Genomic DNA, 19090 nt, shown 5'->3' with positions numbered 1-19090 from the left:
ACAAAGCACAACAACTTCCTCACGCGAAGGGTCGCGTTTCCTGCGCACGCGCAATAGTTCCTCCCTCTTGGGTTTCTTCGATTGTTAGAAGACCAAAGTAGTTCCTTGACGAAGAAGTCGTGTAATTTTCTCGCGAATCAAGTTTCTTAAATTAAAATGTAAGTACTATTTTCATTAATTACAAATTTCCCCTTTCAATTCATACACTTATCTTTTAGCTAAATGAAATTGTGAAAGATTAAAAAGATGTTTAAAAATCTCGGACGCCGGCATGGTTTGCAATATTTGCAACGACGACGACGACGATGTCGTCTGCCTGTCGGCACTCGGCTCTGCGACCTTCACCGAATTTAATTGCCAAAGGGCAAAGTTTAATTTGTAAAATCATGACTATTTTTTTTTTTTGGTTACAAAATCTAATTTTCGGGAAAAATATTTTATTTTCTTAGGTTAGAAACAACTCCAATTTGTTTCATGATCTGCAGAATTCTTTGCAATTTATGACTTATGTAATACCAGGTCAATATACTACTTTCCCTCGAACTAGAGAAATTAAAATTCATAAAAAGCTAATTATTATTCCCCCTCTGATAGTGTTTTATAATTCTCCGAAAAAAAAAATAAATCGAAATTTTAATCTTGATTTTTGACCTTTACATCCGCAATTGATTTTAAGTTGAAGGTTACCTGAGAATTGGGTCATCTTTAGGATTTAGTTCAGAGGGGAATTTATTCTTCTCAAGAATAAATTTTATTGACTGTCGTGTTTATTGAAATATTTTAGTATTTACGAATTTAAATATTTATTCAAATATTTAAATATTTATTCGAAATTTGAATATTTATTTCTGTGAAATTTGGAGAAATTGGTTAAAATTTTGAGAAATTGGATAAAATTAAGAAAGAATTTTGTATTTGCTCTAAAATTTTGCTTCTAGTGTGAAAAAATAATTGTTATCTTTCTTTTCCGAATAGAAAATGGCACCTCCACCAACATACAGTGATTTGGGAAAAGATGCTCGAAATGTTTTTGGAAATGGTTATCATTTTGGTCTCCTAAAATTAAACGTTAAAACTAAAACTGATTCTGGTGTTGAATTCACCACTGGCGGTGTTTCAAATCAGGACACTGGCAAAGTTGTCGGCAATTTGGAGAGTAAATATAAAATCAAAGAATATGGAATTACATTCGCTGAGAAATGGAATACGGATAATACTCTTGGCACTGAGGTTTCAATTGCTGATAAACTATTGAAAGGATTACAACTTACTTACAATTGTACATTCTCTCCTCAAACTGGGTAATTTTCCCCTTCTTACTATTTAATTAATTTACCATTAAGTTTCTTAATTTACTATTTAACTAATTTCTAATTTTTAACTAATTTGAAACCAGTTGTAAATTAATTTATTAACCTGGAAATGTCAGGGAATTTTATAAACCTTGAAAAAATCTGGAAAAGTCAGAGAAGTTTTATCGAAATCCTGGAAAATTGTTGTTTTCTAAAGTTATTGTGTTTATTCTTGAAATCTAATTTCACTCAAATTTTTCAAAATTAATTCAATTTTAAAAGAATTGCGTTTACAATTTTCATAAGTAGATGAACTTTAAAATATTTTGATTTAAAATTTTGTAAAATTTCAATTTTAAATTAATTTAATTAGAAATATAAAAAAACTTAGATTTAAAAAAATTTTTTAAACTAAAATTCTTCTGAAATTAGTTAAATTTTTTAATATATATTTAACTTGTTTTATTAAAAATAATGGATTTATAGAAGAATTTTAGTTAAAAACACCAAAACAAATTTAATTTTGAAGCAATTACAAATGATTGCAAAAATTCAATTATTTTCAAAAATTTTAATAAAATTCTTGACAAAATTTTAATTATTTTCAAAAACTTTCCTCAATTCAATGATTTTTAATATCTACTACTTTAATAAAAATTCCTAAAAGAATTCAATTAGTTAAAAAAATTGTTAATAAAATTCTACGCTAGCATTTAATTATTTTCATAAATAATAAAAATTTCCCCAAAAATTCAATTATCTACAAATTATTTTCATATATTATTCAATTATTTTCATAAATAATAAAATTTTTTACAGGGATTCAATTATTTTCATAAATAATAAAATTCATCGAAGGATTTCAATTATTTTTAATACAATTTTAATGGAAGTCCTCGAAAAAAGTTATTATTCTTAAAATTTTTATTAAAATTTGTCAAGAGAATTCAATTATTTAAAAATTCGTTGATAACATTCTTTATGAAAATTCAATTTTAAGAAACATTCAATTGTTTAATAAAATATTTATTTTTATAGTTCAATAATTGAATTCTCGTAGAATTTTCTAATAAATATTGATTTAAAAATGAATTTCAAATTAAAATCTTTGAAAATTTGAACTTTTCATACTTTTAATTAAGAATTCTATAGAATTAATTTTTCTCAATAAGTTCAATGGAATTTTTTTTAATTATTTGAAGTTTTTAATTTCTAATATATTTAATTGAAGAATGTTAGAATAATTGAATTTTCGTAAAATTAAATTGTAAAATTAAACTATTTTCCAAAAATGTGACTTTTTCGACTTTTCTTGCAAATATTGCAAGTAAATACCACATTTTTAATATAAATATGCAACTCTGATTTTTAGTGTGAAAAATGTGGACAAATCTTTCAAAAAATTATTTTTGAATAATTTTTCGAATTAAATTTTTGAAATATACAATTAAAAAGATTTTGAATAATTGAAATTTGGTAAAATTTAATTGAAAATAATTTATTTTTTCAAGAAATTACAATTTTACAATACAATATTACAATTTTTAAAAATCAACATTTGAAGAAATTTAATTGAAAATTTTGTGAAAATAACTGAATTCTCAAAAAAAAATTTAATGAAAAATTTTTAAGTGTAAATTTTTATGAATATGAAAATTAATGAAAACTAGCTTCTAAAAAATTATATTGAAATTTTCTTTTAAAAAGTAATTCTCAGAATTTTTTTTTATTATAAATTTTTAAAATTCAATTATATATAATAATCGTCGTGATTCCAGATTTCCGGATCTCTGTCCACACTTGAAGTTAGTTATAGTTATTCTTTTGTTTTTTATACGTTTTGATAGAAAATAGAAATATACATATACATATATACATACATTATAATAATCGTAAGTTTCCTTTCTGTTAGCAAATTATCTGCATTCATTTGTTTGTTTTGAAAATTTAATTTTGTGGGTTAAGTAAGTATTGGCATTTTTTATATATTTTTTAATGTCAAACTTTTTAATGTGGAAAATACTTATTAAATTGTCTCGACTCTTTGGTAAAAAATCTAAAATTATCGAAAATTATCAAAAATTCAAAAATCCGAATTTCTTAAAATTCAACATTTTTTCCTCTCCTTAATAGAATTTAGCTTCATTATTTTTGTGCTTTTGGAAAATACTTTACTTTTCTAATAGTCTCGACTCTTTGGTAAAAAATCTAAAATTATAAAAAATTCGAAAAAATTCAAAAATCCGATTTTCTTAATATTCAACATTTTTTCCTCTCTTTTATAGGATTTAGCTTCATTATTTTTGTGCTTTTGGGAAATACTTTACTTATTTAATAGTCTCGACTCTTTGGTAAAAAATCTAAAATTATCAAATATTCGAAAAATTTCAAAATCCGCTTTTTTTATAATTCAACATTTTTTCCTCTCCTTAATGGGATTTAGCTTCATTATTTTTGTGCTTTTGGAAAATACTTTACTTATTTAATACTCTTGACTCTTTGGTAAAAAATGTGAAATTATCGAAAATTATCAAAAATTCAAAAATCCGAATTTCTTAAAATTCAACATTTTTTCCTCTCCTTAATGGGATTTAGCTTCATTATTTTTGTGCTTTTGGAAAATACTTTACTTATTTAATAGTCTCGACTCTTTGGTAAAAAATCTAAAATTATAAAAAATTCGAAAAAATTCAAAAATCCGATTTTCTTAATATTCAACATTTTTTCCTCCCTTTTATAGGATTTAGCTTCATTATTTTTGTGCTTTTGGGAAATACTTTACTTATTTAATAGTCTCGACTCTTTGGTAAAAAATCTAAAATTATCAAAAATTCGAATAAATTCAAAAATCCGATTTACTTAAAATTCAACATTTTTTCCTCTCTTTTATAGGAATTAGCTTCATTATTTTTGTGCTTTTGGAAAATACTTTACTTATTAAATTGTCTCGCCCCTTTGGTAAAAAATGTGAAATTATCGAAAATTATCAAAAATTCAAAAATTCGAATTTCTTAAAATTCAACATTTTTTCCTCTCTTTTATAGAATTTAGCTTCGTTATTTTTGTGCTTTTGGAAAATACTTTACTTATTTAATAGTCTCGACTCTTTGGTAAAAAATCTAAAATTATCGAAAATTAACAAAAATTAAAAAATCCGAATTTCTTAAAATTCAACACTTTTTTCTCTCTTTTATAGGATTTAGCTTCATTATTTTTGTGCTTTTGGAAAATACTTTACTTATTAAATTGTCCCGACTCTTTGGTAAAAAATCTAAAATTATCGAAAATTATCAAAAATTCAAAAATCCGTTTTTCTTAAAATTCAACATTTTTTCTTCTCTTTTATGGGATTTAGCTTCATTATTTTTGTGCTTTTCAAAAATACTTTATATATTTAATAGTCTCGACTCTTTGGTAAAAAATCTAAAATTATCGAAAATTATCAAAAATTCAAAAATCCGTTTTTCTTAAAATTCAACATTTTTTCTTCTCTTTTATGGGATTTAGCTTCATTATTTTTGTGCTTTTGGAAAATACTTTACTTATTAAATTGTCTCGACTCTTTAGTAACAAATGTAAAATTATCGAAATTTATAAAAAATTCAAAAATCCGAATTTCTTAAAATTCAACATTTTTTCCTCTCTTTTATAGAATTTAGCTTCGTTATTTTTGTGCTTTTGAAAAATACTTTACTTATTTAATAGTCTCGACTCTTTGGTAAAAAATCTAAAATTATCGAAAATTAACAAAAATTCAAAAATCCGAATTTCTTAAAATTCAACATTTTTTGCTCTCTTTTATAGGATTTAGCTTCATTATTTTTGTGCTTTTGGAAAATACTTTACTTATTAAATTGTCTCGACTCTTTGGTAAAAAATGTGAAATTATCGAAAATTATCAAAAATTCAAAAATCCGAATTTCTTAAAATTCAACATTTTTTCCTCTCCTTAATGGGATTTAGCTTCATTATTTTTGTGCTTTTGGAAAATACTTTACTTATTTAATAGTCTCGACTCTTTGGTAAAAAATCTAAAATTATAAAAAATTCGAAAAAATTCAAAAATCCGATTTTCTTAATATTCAACATTTTTTCCTCCCTTTTATAGGATTTAGCTTCATTATTTTTGTGCTTTTGGGAAATACTTTACTTATTTAATAGTCTCGACTCTTTGGTAAAAAATCTAAAATTATCAAAAATTCGAATAAATTCAAAAATCCGTTTTTCTTAAAATTCAACATTTTTTCCTCTCTTTTATAGGATTTAGCTTCATTATTTTTGTGCTTTTGGAAAATACTTTACTTATTAAATTGTCTCGACTCTTTAGTAACAAATGTAAAATTATCGAAATTTATCAAAAATTCAAAAATCCGAATTTCTTAAAATTCAACATTTTTTCTTCTCTTTTACGGGATTTAGCTTCATTATTTTTGTGCTTTTGGAAAATACTTTACTTATTTAATAGTCTCGACTCTTTGGTAAAAAATCTAAAATTATCAAAAATTCGAAAAATTTCAAAAATCCGTTTTTCTTAAAATTCAACATTTTTTCTTCTCTTTTACGGGATTTAGCTTCATTATTTTTGTGCTTTTGGAAAATACTTTACTTATTAAATTGTCTCGACTCTTTGGAAAAAAATAAAAAATTATTAAAAATTATCAAAAATTTGAAAAATTGAATTTCTTAAAATTCAACATTTTTTTTCTTTTTTATACCATTTAGCTTTATTATTATTTGAATTTTTATTCAAGAGAAAAAATGGAAAACTGAAAAAATTTAGAATTTTTAAAAAATTACAGGCCTTTTCCATGATTTCCCTGATTTCCAGAAGCCTTTTAAAAATTCCATACTATTTCCATGATTTCCATGATTTCCAGATTCTGTAGGAACCCTGCTTTTGTCTGACTTTCTTCTAAATTATCGAATTCAGTGATTTCTGAGGTGAATTTGGTTAAGTTGTAAAATGATTAATTTCTATTTGAATTCGTTTTTTTGAATGTAGAAAATCTGATGTTAATTTAATTCTTTTTTCGTTATGCACGGCAAAAAATATTTAGCTGGATGAACTACAGATTTCACTTTAGTAGCGAAATTTTTCAGTGCTTCAATTAATGCTTTCGTTATTCTAGAGAAACTTATCGCTATTTCAAGTAAAACTTTTTTCATTGTGTAATAATTATTATTTCTTTGAAAAGTATTTAATTTAAAATGGCTTTATAAAATAAGCAATGCAAAAGATGACCCAGATACTAATTGTAATTGTTCTAGCCATAGTTTAAGTCTAGTAATGTAAATTCTATTTAAATTGAGACCATTGAGTGAAATTATTTGAATTTTAGTTAGTTAAATCTCTTTGTTAGGTTATAATAATTATTTCTTTAAAATTTTTTTAATTGTTTAAAATAAGCAGCCCCATACAACATTCCCGCGCGCTTGCGCGCGGATAGTTTGGCTAGTTATTTTCAGTATTTTCAAAAAAAAATATTAATTTCAATAATTCAAATACATAGTGTACAAAAAATAATACAAAGATTAAAATTTTTCAGAATTATTTTTAACATTTTGGAGAAAACAATCATTGTGAAAATCTTTAATTAAAATTCTTCAAAGAAAATTACTTGGTTTTTTTAAATTATACAGAAATTCTTTTAAGAAATTCAATTATTTTCGAAAAATTACATTAGAATAAAAAACTAATTCTTAGAATTGTTTTATCTTAATTTTTTAAGATCTACTTATCTTCGAACAAAGTAAATTAAATTTTTTTTTTAATTTACTTCTTTAGATTCTTATTGAAATTTCAGAGAAATCATGTTTATATATATATAATTAAAATTCTTCAATAATCTGATTACTTTATATTTTTCAAAAATTCAATTATTTCTAAAATATTTTTTGTGTCTTAAAGTCGATCCGAGCTAATTACTTCTAAATTTTTAGATAAAATGAAATAAAATTTTTAATTTTCAGTTTTTAATTTCTAATCTCATAATTTTTGAATTTTTAGAAGCAAAACTGGACAATTGAAGACTGTCTATAAAAATGATAGTGCAGCAATTACCTCTGATCTTGATCTCAGTCTTTCAAGTGGTCCCATCGTTAATGGATCTTTTGTACTAGGATTCCAAGGTAATTTCTATTTTTTATCTTTAAGTTACGTTCCTGAATTATTTATTTAAATTATTATTTATTTTTCTAAATTATTTCTTCTCTGTAATTATGTTTTTTTTTTGCTTCACCTCCTCAGGTTGGCTTTGCGGTTACCAAACTTGTTTTGATTCCCAAAGGAGCAAAATTACTAAGAATAATCTTGCACTTGGATTCAATGGTCCTGATTTTACAATTCACACTTCCGTGTAAGTTTCTATTTATCTCCTTCAAAATCATCTCTTTTATATCGTTATTGACTTTTTTCTTTTTTTTATTGAAAATCAAAATGAAAGAATTGAAATTCATTTGAATTTGAATTTTTATATTTTGATAAAGAGACTTTTTTCTTTTCTTATTAAAAATCAAAATAAAGAATTAAAATTCCCATGAATTTTAATTCTTTTATTTTGATTTTTAATAAAAAAAGAAAAAAGAAACAAAATAAAAAAAAAGAAAACTAAAAATCAAAATCAAAATAAAAAAAAGAAAATTGAAAAGTAAATAAAACAAATTAAATTTTAGGAGCAACGGTCGCGAATTCGGAGGATCAATTTATCATAAAGTGAAGCCAGGCTTAGAGGGAGCAATTAATTTGGCCTGGAATTCCAGCAATAATGTCACTGAATTCGCACTCGGTACAAAGTACGACCTCGATCAAGACGCCTCTGTCAGAGCCAAGGTCAATTCTCAGCTTCAAATTGGATTGGGATACCAACAGAAGCTTCGTGAAGGTATTGACATATTTTTCAAACAAAAAAAATTTAATAAAATTTTCAAAACAAATTTTAGAAAAAGATTTCTAAAAAAAGAAATATCTACACTTTATTTTTTTACTGCTAGACGAAAAAGAGATAAAAGAATTATTTACCCAAAAAAAGATAATCATTTTTAAGATAATAAAATTCTTGTCCTTGTCTAGAAAGCGCGCGCGCGTATGTGAGTGAGTGAAACTATAATCAAATTGAACTTATTTTCTATTTATATAATTCACCACGTGCTATTCTTAAAATAGATTTAACCTCCTGGCTCAATGGTCACCAGACAATGTCTTGCTCTTTTCTTTTCTATATATTGATTAAGATTATGTTCAAGTCTATGAATGGTTTAAAAAATTTAAACATTATTCTCAGGTGATTTTAATATCAAGCCTCGGATATTGACTTTCTTTTTAACCTTTTTTTGAAAAAATGAGACTTTTTTCGAATTATTTTCAAAACAAGGGACTTTTTCTACTTTTCTTCAAAATATTGCAAACTAAATACTACATTTTTAGTTTTAATAATTATGCAACTCCAATTTTTTATAGTGTAAAAAATATTGACAAATCTTTCAAAACTTATTTTTAATAATTTTTACTAATTAAATTTTCGAAATAAAGAATTAAAAATAGTTTGATTAATTGAAATTTTGTAAAATTTAATTGAAAATAATTGTTTTCTTTTTATCGCAAGTATTTTATCAAAATTTTTGAAAATCAACTTTCGGTAAATTTTAATTGCAAATTTGAAAAATAACTGAATTTTCCAAAATAAAAAATCTTCAAGTGCTAAATTCATAAAAATAAAAATTAATGAATATTATATTAAAATATTGTTGATTAAAAGTAATTAATTCAAATTATTTTTCATTCATAAAATTTCTCAAAAGAATTCAAATATTTTTCAAAATTTGATTAAATTCTTTATATGAGAATTCAAATATTTTAATTAAATTCCTCAAAAAAATTCAATTATTTTCGAAAATTATAATAAAAATTCTTAGCAAAATTTCAGTTTTTTTCATAATTTATAAAATTTGTTGCATGAATTTAACTATTTATGATAATTAATTTATTTTCTTGTATTAATAAAATTCTTCACAAGAATTTGATTAATTTAAAAAAAAAATTTGATTAAATTCTTTATGAGAATTAAAATATTTTCAATACAATATTTTAATTAAATTTCTCAAAAAAATTTAATTATTTTCGAAAATTTTAATAAAAATTCTTAGCAAAATTTCAATTTTTTTCATAATTTATAAAATTTTTTGCAGGAATTTAACTATTTATGAGAATTAATTTATTTTCATGAATTAATAAAATTCTTCACAAGAATTTGATTATTTTAAAGAATTTTAATAAAATTCTCCTCAAAAATTTTATTATTTTGAAAAAAAATTGATTAAATTCTTTATGAGAATTAAAATATTTTCAAATAATATTTTAATTAATTTCCTAGAAAAAATTCGACTATTTTTGAAAATTTTGATTTTAATCTTGCTAAGAATTTAATTTCCAATAATTTAATTTAATTCTCCAAGAATTATTTAAAAAATTCAATTAATAATTAATTTAGAAATTAATATTATTATTTATTGCTTTCAAAAGTTTTAATAAGATTCTTCGCAGAAATTCAATTATTTTCGATACAATTTCAATAAAATTTCTCAAGAGAATTCAATTATTTTCCAAAATTTGATTAAATTCTTCGCAAAAATTCAATTATTTTGAAAATTTTTTTTGATTATATTCTTTATGAGAATTGAAATATTTTCAATACAATTGTAATTAAATTCCTCGAAAAAATTCAATTATTTTCGAAAATTTTAATAAAAGTTCTTAGCAAAATTTCAATTATATTCATAATTTATAAAATTTGTCGCAGAAATTTAATTCTTTATGAGAATTAAATTATTTTGATAATCAATCAAATTCTTCCTCAAGAATTTGATTATTTTAAAGAATTTTAATAAAATTCTTTGCAAAAAGTTTATTATTTTGAAAAATTTTAATAAAATTCGTTATAAAAAAATTTAATTCTTTTCGTAAATAATAAAAATTTTTCGCAAAAATTCAATTATTTTGAAAAATTTTGATTACATTCCTTATGAGAATTGAAAACGTTTTCAATACAATTTTAATTAAATTCTTGCCGAAAAATGCAATTATTTTTGTAAATTTTAATTAAATTCTTAGCAAAATTTCAATTATTTTCATAATTTATAAAAAAATTATAAAAAATTTATAATTTATAAAATTTGTTTTATAAATTGAATTATTTATAAGAATTGAAATATTTTCAATAAAATATTAATCATATTCTTGGAAAAAATTCAATTATTTTTGAAAATTTTAATTAAATTTTTAGCAAGATTTAAATAAAAAATTTATATAGAAATATTTATTATTTAAGGAATTAATTTTCAGAATATCTTTATTATAATTTTTTGAAAATATTATACCTTAATAATTTTTTTATAAAACAGTACATTTGCAGTTGCAATTATTATAAGAAATTGAATTTTTGTATTTAAATAATTGAGATCTTGAAGAACTTTCAGAAAATAATTGAATTAAAGATGAACTTTAGTTAAAAATTGTAGAAATATTTCCTAATTTTCTAATTTTTATTTCTATTTTAATTTGATTTTTTCACCTTCCGCAGGAGTTATTCTGGCTCTGTCAACGAACATCGATGGCAAGAACTTTGGATCCGGTGGACACAAGCTCGGCTTATCATTGGAGCTTAATGCCTAAATTTTATCAGTGCGGAAAATGAAGAATCAATTTTCCCCTGGCGTTAATATAATTTTCGTAACACTTGTGTCGTAAGGACAACAGATTTCACCAGAAGCTTATTCAGAAGAAAAAAAAACAAGAGGAAATATTGCCTGTAACGTAATCTAGGTAGAATTTCACTTAAACAATTTCAGCTCAATTATATCAGAAAATAATTTGATTTATCGAATTATTATTATTATTATCATTATTATTCGAATTTATCGAATGTCGAATTATTATAAATGACGAATTTCTTCTTCATTGTCAATAATTTTAACGCCATTACGATAATATTATCAAGTGACAGAAGAAATGATTTCTTTCAGAATAAAAAGGAAAAATAGAGAAAAAAAAGACAAATGAGATAATTATTAATGATAATGAAAAATAATTCCTAGGGGAAAATAAAAAGAAAAGAAGAAATCTTACAGATTTGTAAGTTTTACGAATTTTCCTAAATAGATAAAAAAAAAAGTATTCAATCATTGTTATAGGACCGAGTCTATGTGTAATTTTCAAAAAACATTTAAATAAAATGGAAATTCCTCGTCGAGTTCATTGAACATAAAAATTTTCCGAATGTAGTTCTGTAAATAGATATTATACGTAAATATTTACGAGACTTAAATAATGAATTTTAATCTTTTTTTTTTTTGTTTGATTTTCTCGTAATTTTTGAATAGCGAAAATATTTTACGACTCTGTTAATTCTAAGCACATTGTAATTATCTCTTCTTCAAAACATACCAATTTACATTGTGCAAAAAAAAAAGTATTTGAGCATGATTCGAGTATTAGAAAGAAAACTCCAATTTTATTTCTATTCATAATCAAAAAAAAAAAAAAAAAAATGATCGTTTGTAGTTTATATTTGAGCGAATGCCTTTGGATAGTTGCTGAAAAAAATAAAAATAAGACACAATTGTTAAATTTTGGCGTGATAGTTGATTTATTTACAAAGAAAAAAAGAACATTTGGATGTGGGAACAATTTTTCTTTTTCTTTTAATTAATCCAAATAAGCTATGTTTTATTTAAATTAGTATGTTGTTTTCTTTTTTCTTAACAAATAGGACTTTCCAAAGTGGAACTTTATTTGCCTTTTTCGAACTTAATACTTTAAAAAGAAGGGAGAAAAAAAAATAATATTGAAAAAGGTTTTTTCTTCGGATTCGTTTTTTTTAGATTATTTCTAATTTTCAGAAATAGTTAGTGCACCATCTGATCATCCATGGCTTTTGCGATCCATTCCGGTTCAGTCTGAGCAATCTTCTCAATAATCTGATTCACTTGATAGCAAAGCGATTGAATATGTTTGTCCCAAGTTGGCAGTGTTTCACGAGCTGAAAATTTATTTTAATTACAATTTTCGTTACTTTCTGTTTAATTAATTTAATTTCTAAAATTAATATTAATTAATTTAATTTCTAAAATTAATATTAATTAATTTAATTTCTAAAATAAATATTAATTTATTAATTCATTTAATTCTTAAAATCAGGGCTCGAACCAGTGAAAGTAATTAAAAATACAGATTTTACGGACTAAAAATGAAAAATTACGGACTAATTACTAACAAAAATATAACCAGTCCGAGTCAAATAAGAAAACATTTTACTTAAAATTATAAATTCAATTTTTAATTATTTTAAAACATGAAGATATCGATAACTCCGAGTCTTCGACTCGGAGTCATCGATTTCTTCATGTTTTATAATAATTAAAGATGACCGATTGATAAAATCATTATCAATTCAATTATTTTCAAAAATTTTTAACTAAAATTCTTCTTTAAATCGATTATTTTTAATAATTTTCGAAAAAGTTCTTTGACAATTTTCAAATCCATTTGTTTACAATATTCAATTTTACGAAATTTCAATTATTCGTAAATTCAATTAAAAAAATTTTAGAAAATAAAAACTTCAAATAATATTAAAAAAATTCAATTAAACTTTTTCAAAAAAATTAATTTTAAAAATTCACGCTATATTGCTTTTAATATTCAATTATTAACTAAAATTTTAACTGAAATTCATTTTTAAATCAATGTTTATGAGAAAATTCTACTAGAATTCAATTATTTAAATACAAAAATAAATAATTTATTAAAAATTTGAATGTTTCTTAAAATTGAATTTTCATAAAGAATTTTGTCAATAAATTTTTAAATAATTGAATTCTTTCGTCGATTTTTAATAAAATTTTCAAGAATACTTCCTTTTTTCGAGAAATTCCATTAAAATTGTATTAAAAATAATTGAAATTCTGCAATGAGTTTTATTATTTATGAAAATAATTGAATCCCTAAGAAGAATTTTATTACTTTTGAAAAATATTTAATTTTTGCGAAGAATATTATTACTCTTGAAAATAATTTAATTTGTAACTTATACAAAATTGAATTTTCTTTTCGTGTTTTTAACTAAACATCTTCTATAAATCCATTATTTTTAATAATTTTTAAAAAAGTTTTTTAAGAATTTTCAAATTCATTTGTTTACAATTCAATTTTACAAAATTTCAATTATTCGTAAATACTTCAATTACATATTTATCAGAAATTAAAAACTTTAAATAATTTCAAAAAAATAAGCCGCAATTAAAGTTTCCAAAAAAAAAATTAATTCTACAGAATTGTTAGTTAGAAATATGAAAAATTCAAATTTTCAAAGATTTTAATCTGAAACCTTTTCAAAATTCAATTATTTCTAAAAATTTACGCTCTGATGCTTTATATTCAATTATAATCTAAAATTTTAACTGAAATCCATTTTTAAATCAATTTTTTTTAGAAAATTCTACTAGAATTCAATTATTTAAATACAAACAGAACAATTTTTGGAATAATTACATGTTTCATTTGTTTACAATTCAATTTTACAAAATTTCAATTATTTGTAAATTCTTCAATTAAATATAATATATTAGAAAAAAACTTGAAATAATTTTTTTTTAAAATCCGCAATAAAACTTTCTCAAAAAAAAAATTAATTCCACAGAATTGTTAGTAAAAAATATGAAAAATTCAAATTTTCAAAAATTTTAATCTGAAACATTTTCAAAATTCAATTATTTCTAAAAATTTACGTTCTAATGCTTTTAGAATTAAATTATAATCTAAATTTTTAACTGAAATTAATTTTTAAATCAATTTTTATTAGAAAATTCAACGAGAATTCAATTATTTAAATACAAAAATTAATAACTTATTGAATAATTGAATTTTTCTTAAAATTGAATTCTCAATTTTATCTATAAATTTTTAAATAACTGAATTCTTTTGATGAAGTTTAATAAAATTTTTAAGAATTTTTTTGAGGAATTCGATTAAAATTGCATTAAAAATAATTGAAATTCTGCAATGAGTTTCATTATTTATGAAAAGAATTGAATTCTTTAAAAGAATTTCATTATTTACGAAAATAATTGAATCCCTGTAAAAATTTTATTATTTATGAAAATAATTGAATGATTGGGAAGAAATTTATAAAAAAAAATTTGTAAATAATAAAATTCCTGTGAAATTTTTATTATTTTTTTGAAAATAATTAAAAGTTTGTGTTGAATTTTATTAATTTTTTTTTTAAATAATTGAATTCTTTTGGAAAATTTTATGAAAATAGTAGATATTTAAAATCATTGAATTAAGGAAAATTTTTGAAAATAATCGAATCTCGGAGAAGAATTTAATTATTTCTTAAGATAATTGAAATTTTGACGAGAATTTTTAAAAAATGTTTTGAACATAATTGAATTTTTGCGAAGAATTTGATTACTTTTGAAAATAATTGAATTTCTGCAATGATTTGTAATTTCTCTAAAATTATTCAAATTGATAATTTACAAATTTTACAGTTTACGAACTTTTCATCCTTTTTGAATCAAATTACGGACTTTGCGGACCTTTTTTTTAAAAAAACGGACTTCAAGCAAAGTTACGGACTTTTACGGGATTTACGGACCTAGTTCGAACCCTGTTAAAATCAAAATTAATTAATTCATTTAATTTCAACTACTTTTAATTTTATGATAATTTTTGTTACTTTTAATTTAATGAGTTTCTCTCAATTTTAATTTAATAATTTCTGTAAATTATTATTAAATTAATAGAGACAGAAATTATTAAATTGAAGTTGAATCGAAATTAACGAAAATTGTCGTTAATTTCTATTAACGTTTCTATTTATATTTTCGTTAATAGAAATTAACGAAAACTATCATAAAATTTAGTGACAAAAATTATTAAATTAAAAATTGAATAGAAATTAACGAAAATTATCATTAAATTTAAAATTGAATTATTTTTCCTCCTTCACACAAAAACTCACTTTCGAAATTAACAATTGAGTCAATTTGATCAATGTAGCCATTCATTCGCCCCTCGGTTATCATTTGACTGGCAATTTTTTCAGCCTTAGTCGGTGGGATTTCGAGTAGAGCGCCCAATTCCTCGAATGTAATGTTATTATAAAGTTTACTGGCCGACAATAAATTGTGTTCAATTACTGCCCGATCGAGAATCGTTGATCCAAGTCCATCTGTCGTGCAGGCCTTTTGATGTGGTTGCAAAAATTCCTCAAACTCTTGGAGTTCAGAGCGACGAATTATTCGATCCAAATACATTTTCTCGAGAATTGAATAAGCCGGTAAATTTTGACATCGTTCGTCTTTGAAAAGTGTTGCGAGCATACGACTTCTTTGCTGACCTGCAAAATTATTTTCGTGTTTTTTTTTATTTTATAATCTAAATTTAATTCAATTATAATAATTTCTGAATTTAACAATTTTTTGTGCTTTTTTATGTAGATTTTTATTTTTGTTAGAAAAAAATTTTGAAAAGTGAATTAAAATACCAGCGGAAGCAAGGACGGTGCAAATTAGAGCATTTTTCAATGCTGTCATCCTCTCATCTTCGTGGATAATTGATCGATAGGAAAGTTCATTGTATCGCTGTGCAGCTTCAATAAATTTTCTTCTATAATCTAAGACGCGAGCGTAACAAACTTTGTAATAAATTTGCAACTGTTCGTTCTTTGATTCGGCCTGAAAAATATTTATTTCAATTAATTACAATAAAATAGAATTGGAAATAAAATTAAATTTCTAAATTTTCATTTAGAAATTAAAATCTATATTCCGGTAAATTTATTCGCAGTTTGCTTTTTTGTTTCCTAACACTATTAATTATTATTCTTTTTAAATGTTTAGAAAAAAAAATATGTTTCAATTTAAATAAAAATCTTTAATCATTTTAATTAAAAATTTTGAAAGTAATTGAATTTTATGAAGAATTTCTTTCAAAATTTTTAAAATAATCGCGTTTGTTAATAATTGAAATTAAACATTTTGATTATTTAATCAATTTTAATCAATTAAAATTTTTAGAAAATAATTAAATTCTTCTGAGAAATTGATTAGAATTTTTTTAAAAAATTTTATTTATTCAAGGAATTTAATAAAAAAGATTGAAAATAATTGAATTCTTTCGAAGAATAAATACTAAAGGTTTTGAAAATAATTGAATTCTTTCAAAAAAATTTCTTTAATTTTTTTAATATATTTGATTTTGTTAATAATTGTAATTAATAATTTTACTATTAAATTTTCTTAAAAGAATTGACAGAAAACTCTTTTAAAATTTTTTTATTTCTTTTAAAATTCTTTTAAACAATGTTATTAGAGTTCTTGTAAATAATTAAATTATTTTGAAGAATTTCTTTGAATTTTTTGAAACTAATGTAGTTTTTTTAAAAATATTTTTAATAGAAAATTTTAAAAATAATTGAATTAAAGAAAGAATTGTTTTCAATATTTTAAAATAATCGTGTCTGACAATAATTATAATTAAAAATTTGCTTATTGAAATATATTAAAATTGTGTTAAAAATAATTGAAATTCTGAGAAGAAATTTATTTTACTATTTATAAAAAAAAACACAGAGAAACATAAAAATAATTTAATTGTTTCGAAGAATTTATTAAAATTTTAGAAAATAATTGAATTGTTTTTAAAAATTGTATTAAAAATTAGAAAAAAATAGATATTTTCGTGAAATTCTATTAAAATTGTGTTAAAACAAAATTTCTCGTGAGAAATATTATTATTTGTGAAAATAATTGAATTTTTGCGCAGAATTTTATTAAAATTTTTGCAAAGAATTTTATTAAAATTATTCATTTATTATTTTTTTAAAAAATTATTTCTTGATCAGTCTGAAAGCTTTTTAATGTAGAAAAGGCAAAGAAAAATCCAATTTAATTGAAATTGCAATGAAAAAATTGTTTCAAATTAAATTATCTCGAGAAACTTTAAATTCGGTCTTAATAATTGAAATCTTTCGTTACATTTTATTAAAATTGTATTAAAATAATTGAATTCATTCAAAGAAATTTATTATTAATGAAAATAATTGAAATAATTCTTACGAAAAATTTTACTATTTATAAAAAAAATTGAATTGTTTCGAAGAATGTTATTATTTATTAAAATAATTGAATTCCTTCGAAGAAATTTATTATTTATGAAAGTAATTGAATTCTTAGAAAGAATTTTACTATTTATAAAAGTAATTGAATCCTTTTAAAGAATGTTATTATTTATGAAAATAATTAAATGTTTGCGTAGAATTTTATTAAAATTTTTGAAAATAATTGAATTGGACCCTTTATGAAATTCAATTATTTATCAATTATTAAATTAAAATACTTTGAAAATTCGATTTGTCAAAAAGTTTTTAATGAAATTCTTTAACAAATTTAATTGTTTTCAGTTGAATTTCACAAAATTTCCCGGTTAGTAGACACCCTGAATTATTATTAATTAATTATTAATAGTAAAATTTAGAAAAAGAACCTGAAGAAGAGATGCTCTGTTAATAAAGGCCTCGGCTTGAACGGGATCATCGTCTTCTAAATAAAGTCGAGCAATTTTGAGGTACGTTTCGAGTTTATAATCTACAGTATATTGTCTGAAAATAAAAGGAAAATTTCCATTTTAAATTCGTCTAAAAAAAGAAAATAAGATTTTAAGAAATAAAAAATAAATTTACTTTTGACCAGTTTCTAAAGGAATGCCAACGAGAACATTAGCAGCTTCTCGCCAATTTTGGTTGCGTTCATAAATATCGGCCAAATGTTGTCTTATACTAGCTACTTGTTCTTCAAAAGAAATCACTCGCGGTTGAACCTAAAAAAACCAAAAACATTTTATTCTATATATATTCATTTTCATAATAATAATAATAATAATATTTTTCTAACCTACCTTATCTAAAGTATAATGTGAAACTGCTTTTGAAATCTCATCAGGTAGATTTAAAAGTCGACTACTAACGTCCGTAAGAACTTGTCTTGAAATAACCAAACTGACATTTTCGTTTACAACTGAAAATTTATCAAAAAATTAGTTATTTATAATTTCAACAATAAATTAAGAGTGAAAAGATATTGGAATTTAAAATGACAAATAACTTACTTGCTTCGATAAAAACTTTTAAAGTCTCAGCGAGTTCTTCACCGGATGATAATATTATTGCATCTAATATTGCTCGATATCTAAAATAATAATTAAGAAAAATAAAGAAAACAATATATTAAAATGTAAACATGAAAAACTTACTTGTCAGCCTGATCTTTGTGTGAACCTCCAGAATGAGCTAAATTTGCTAATTGTTGACGTACAGAGGCTACGGTGACAACCATTTTTTTCCGAATTTTATTAATGATAAACAATCATAAACTCGCATAAAACAGCTTTTCTTTTTCGGGTGCAAATAACCCCAGAGAAAAAATTCTTATTCAATGGCAAACGCACGTTTTTACAATCAATGTATTTTACCGCAATTTCTTCTTTACAATCACGCATGCATTTCGATTAAATAGATATCTTTTTTCACTATTCAAATACAAAATTAGTTATCACACTAATAACCACATAAAATAATATAGTAAATCGAGTAATAATTCAGTAAATTAATAAAGATCATGAAGAAGCTTGAATGTCCTCCATACTTGTATTATAGATATAGAAACTAATGGGGAAAAAAGTTGGCCTAATGTTGACTGGTGAGGTTAGGGTTCTAAAATAAGCCACGAGACGGCGCTGA

The 19090-nt window shown here is 22.2% G+C and overlaps 2 protein-coding genes across 2 annotated transcripts; one reads left to right on the top strand and one right to left on the bottom strand.

Moving 5' to 3' along the window:
• The first annotated feature begins 9 nt into the window (after positions 1-9).
• Positions 10-11913, top strand: LOC122507847 (voltage-dependent anion-selective channel-like). Its single transcript, XM_043620789.1, has 6 exons — positions 10-158; positions 976-1301; positions 7300-7421; positions 7540-7648; positions 7965-8173; positions 10868-11913. The coding sequence occupies exons 2-6, from the start codon at positions 979-981 to the stop codon at positions 10957-10959; spliced, it is 855 nt and encodes a 284-aa protein (XP_043476724.1). The 5' UTR covers positions 10-158; positions 976-978; the 3' UTR covers positions 10960-11913.
• Positions 11909-18996, bottom strand: LOC122507846 (COP9 signalosome complex subunit 4). Its single transcript, XM_043620788.1, has 8 exons — positions 18604-18996; positions 18460-18539; positions 18250-18368; positions 18035-18171; positions 17839-17953; positions 15839-16028; positions 15314-15691; positions 11909-12325 (listed from the first exon to the last, which is right to left on the bottom strand). Exons 1-8 carry the CDS (start codon positions 18684-18686, stop codon positions 12192-12194), a joined length of 1236 nt encoding a protein of 411 aa, XP_043476723.1. The 5' UTR covers positions 18687-18996; the 3' UTR covers positions 11909-12191.
• Positions 18997-19090: the final 94 nt, after the last annotated feature.

This window comes from Leptopilina heterotoma, unplaced genomic scaffold (genome assembly GCF_015476425.1).
Source record: "Leptopilina heterotoma isolate Lh14 unplaced genomic scaffold, ASM1547642v1 Lhet_52, whole genome shotgun sequence".
Taxonomy (NCBI): Eukaryota; Metazoa; Arthropoda; class Insecta; order Hymenoptera; family Figitidae; genus Leptopilina; species Leptopilina heterotoma.
This window is presented reverse-complemented; position numbering and strand designations above follow the sequence as displayed.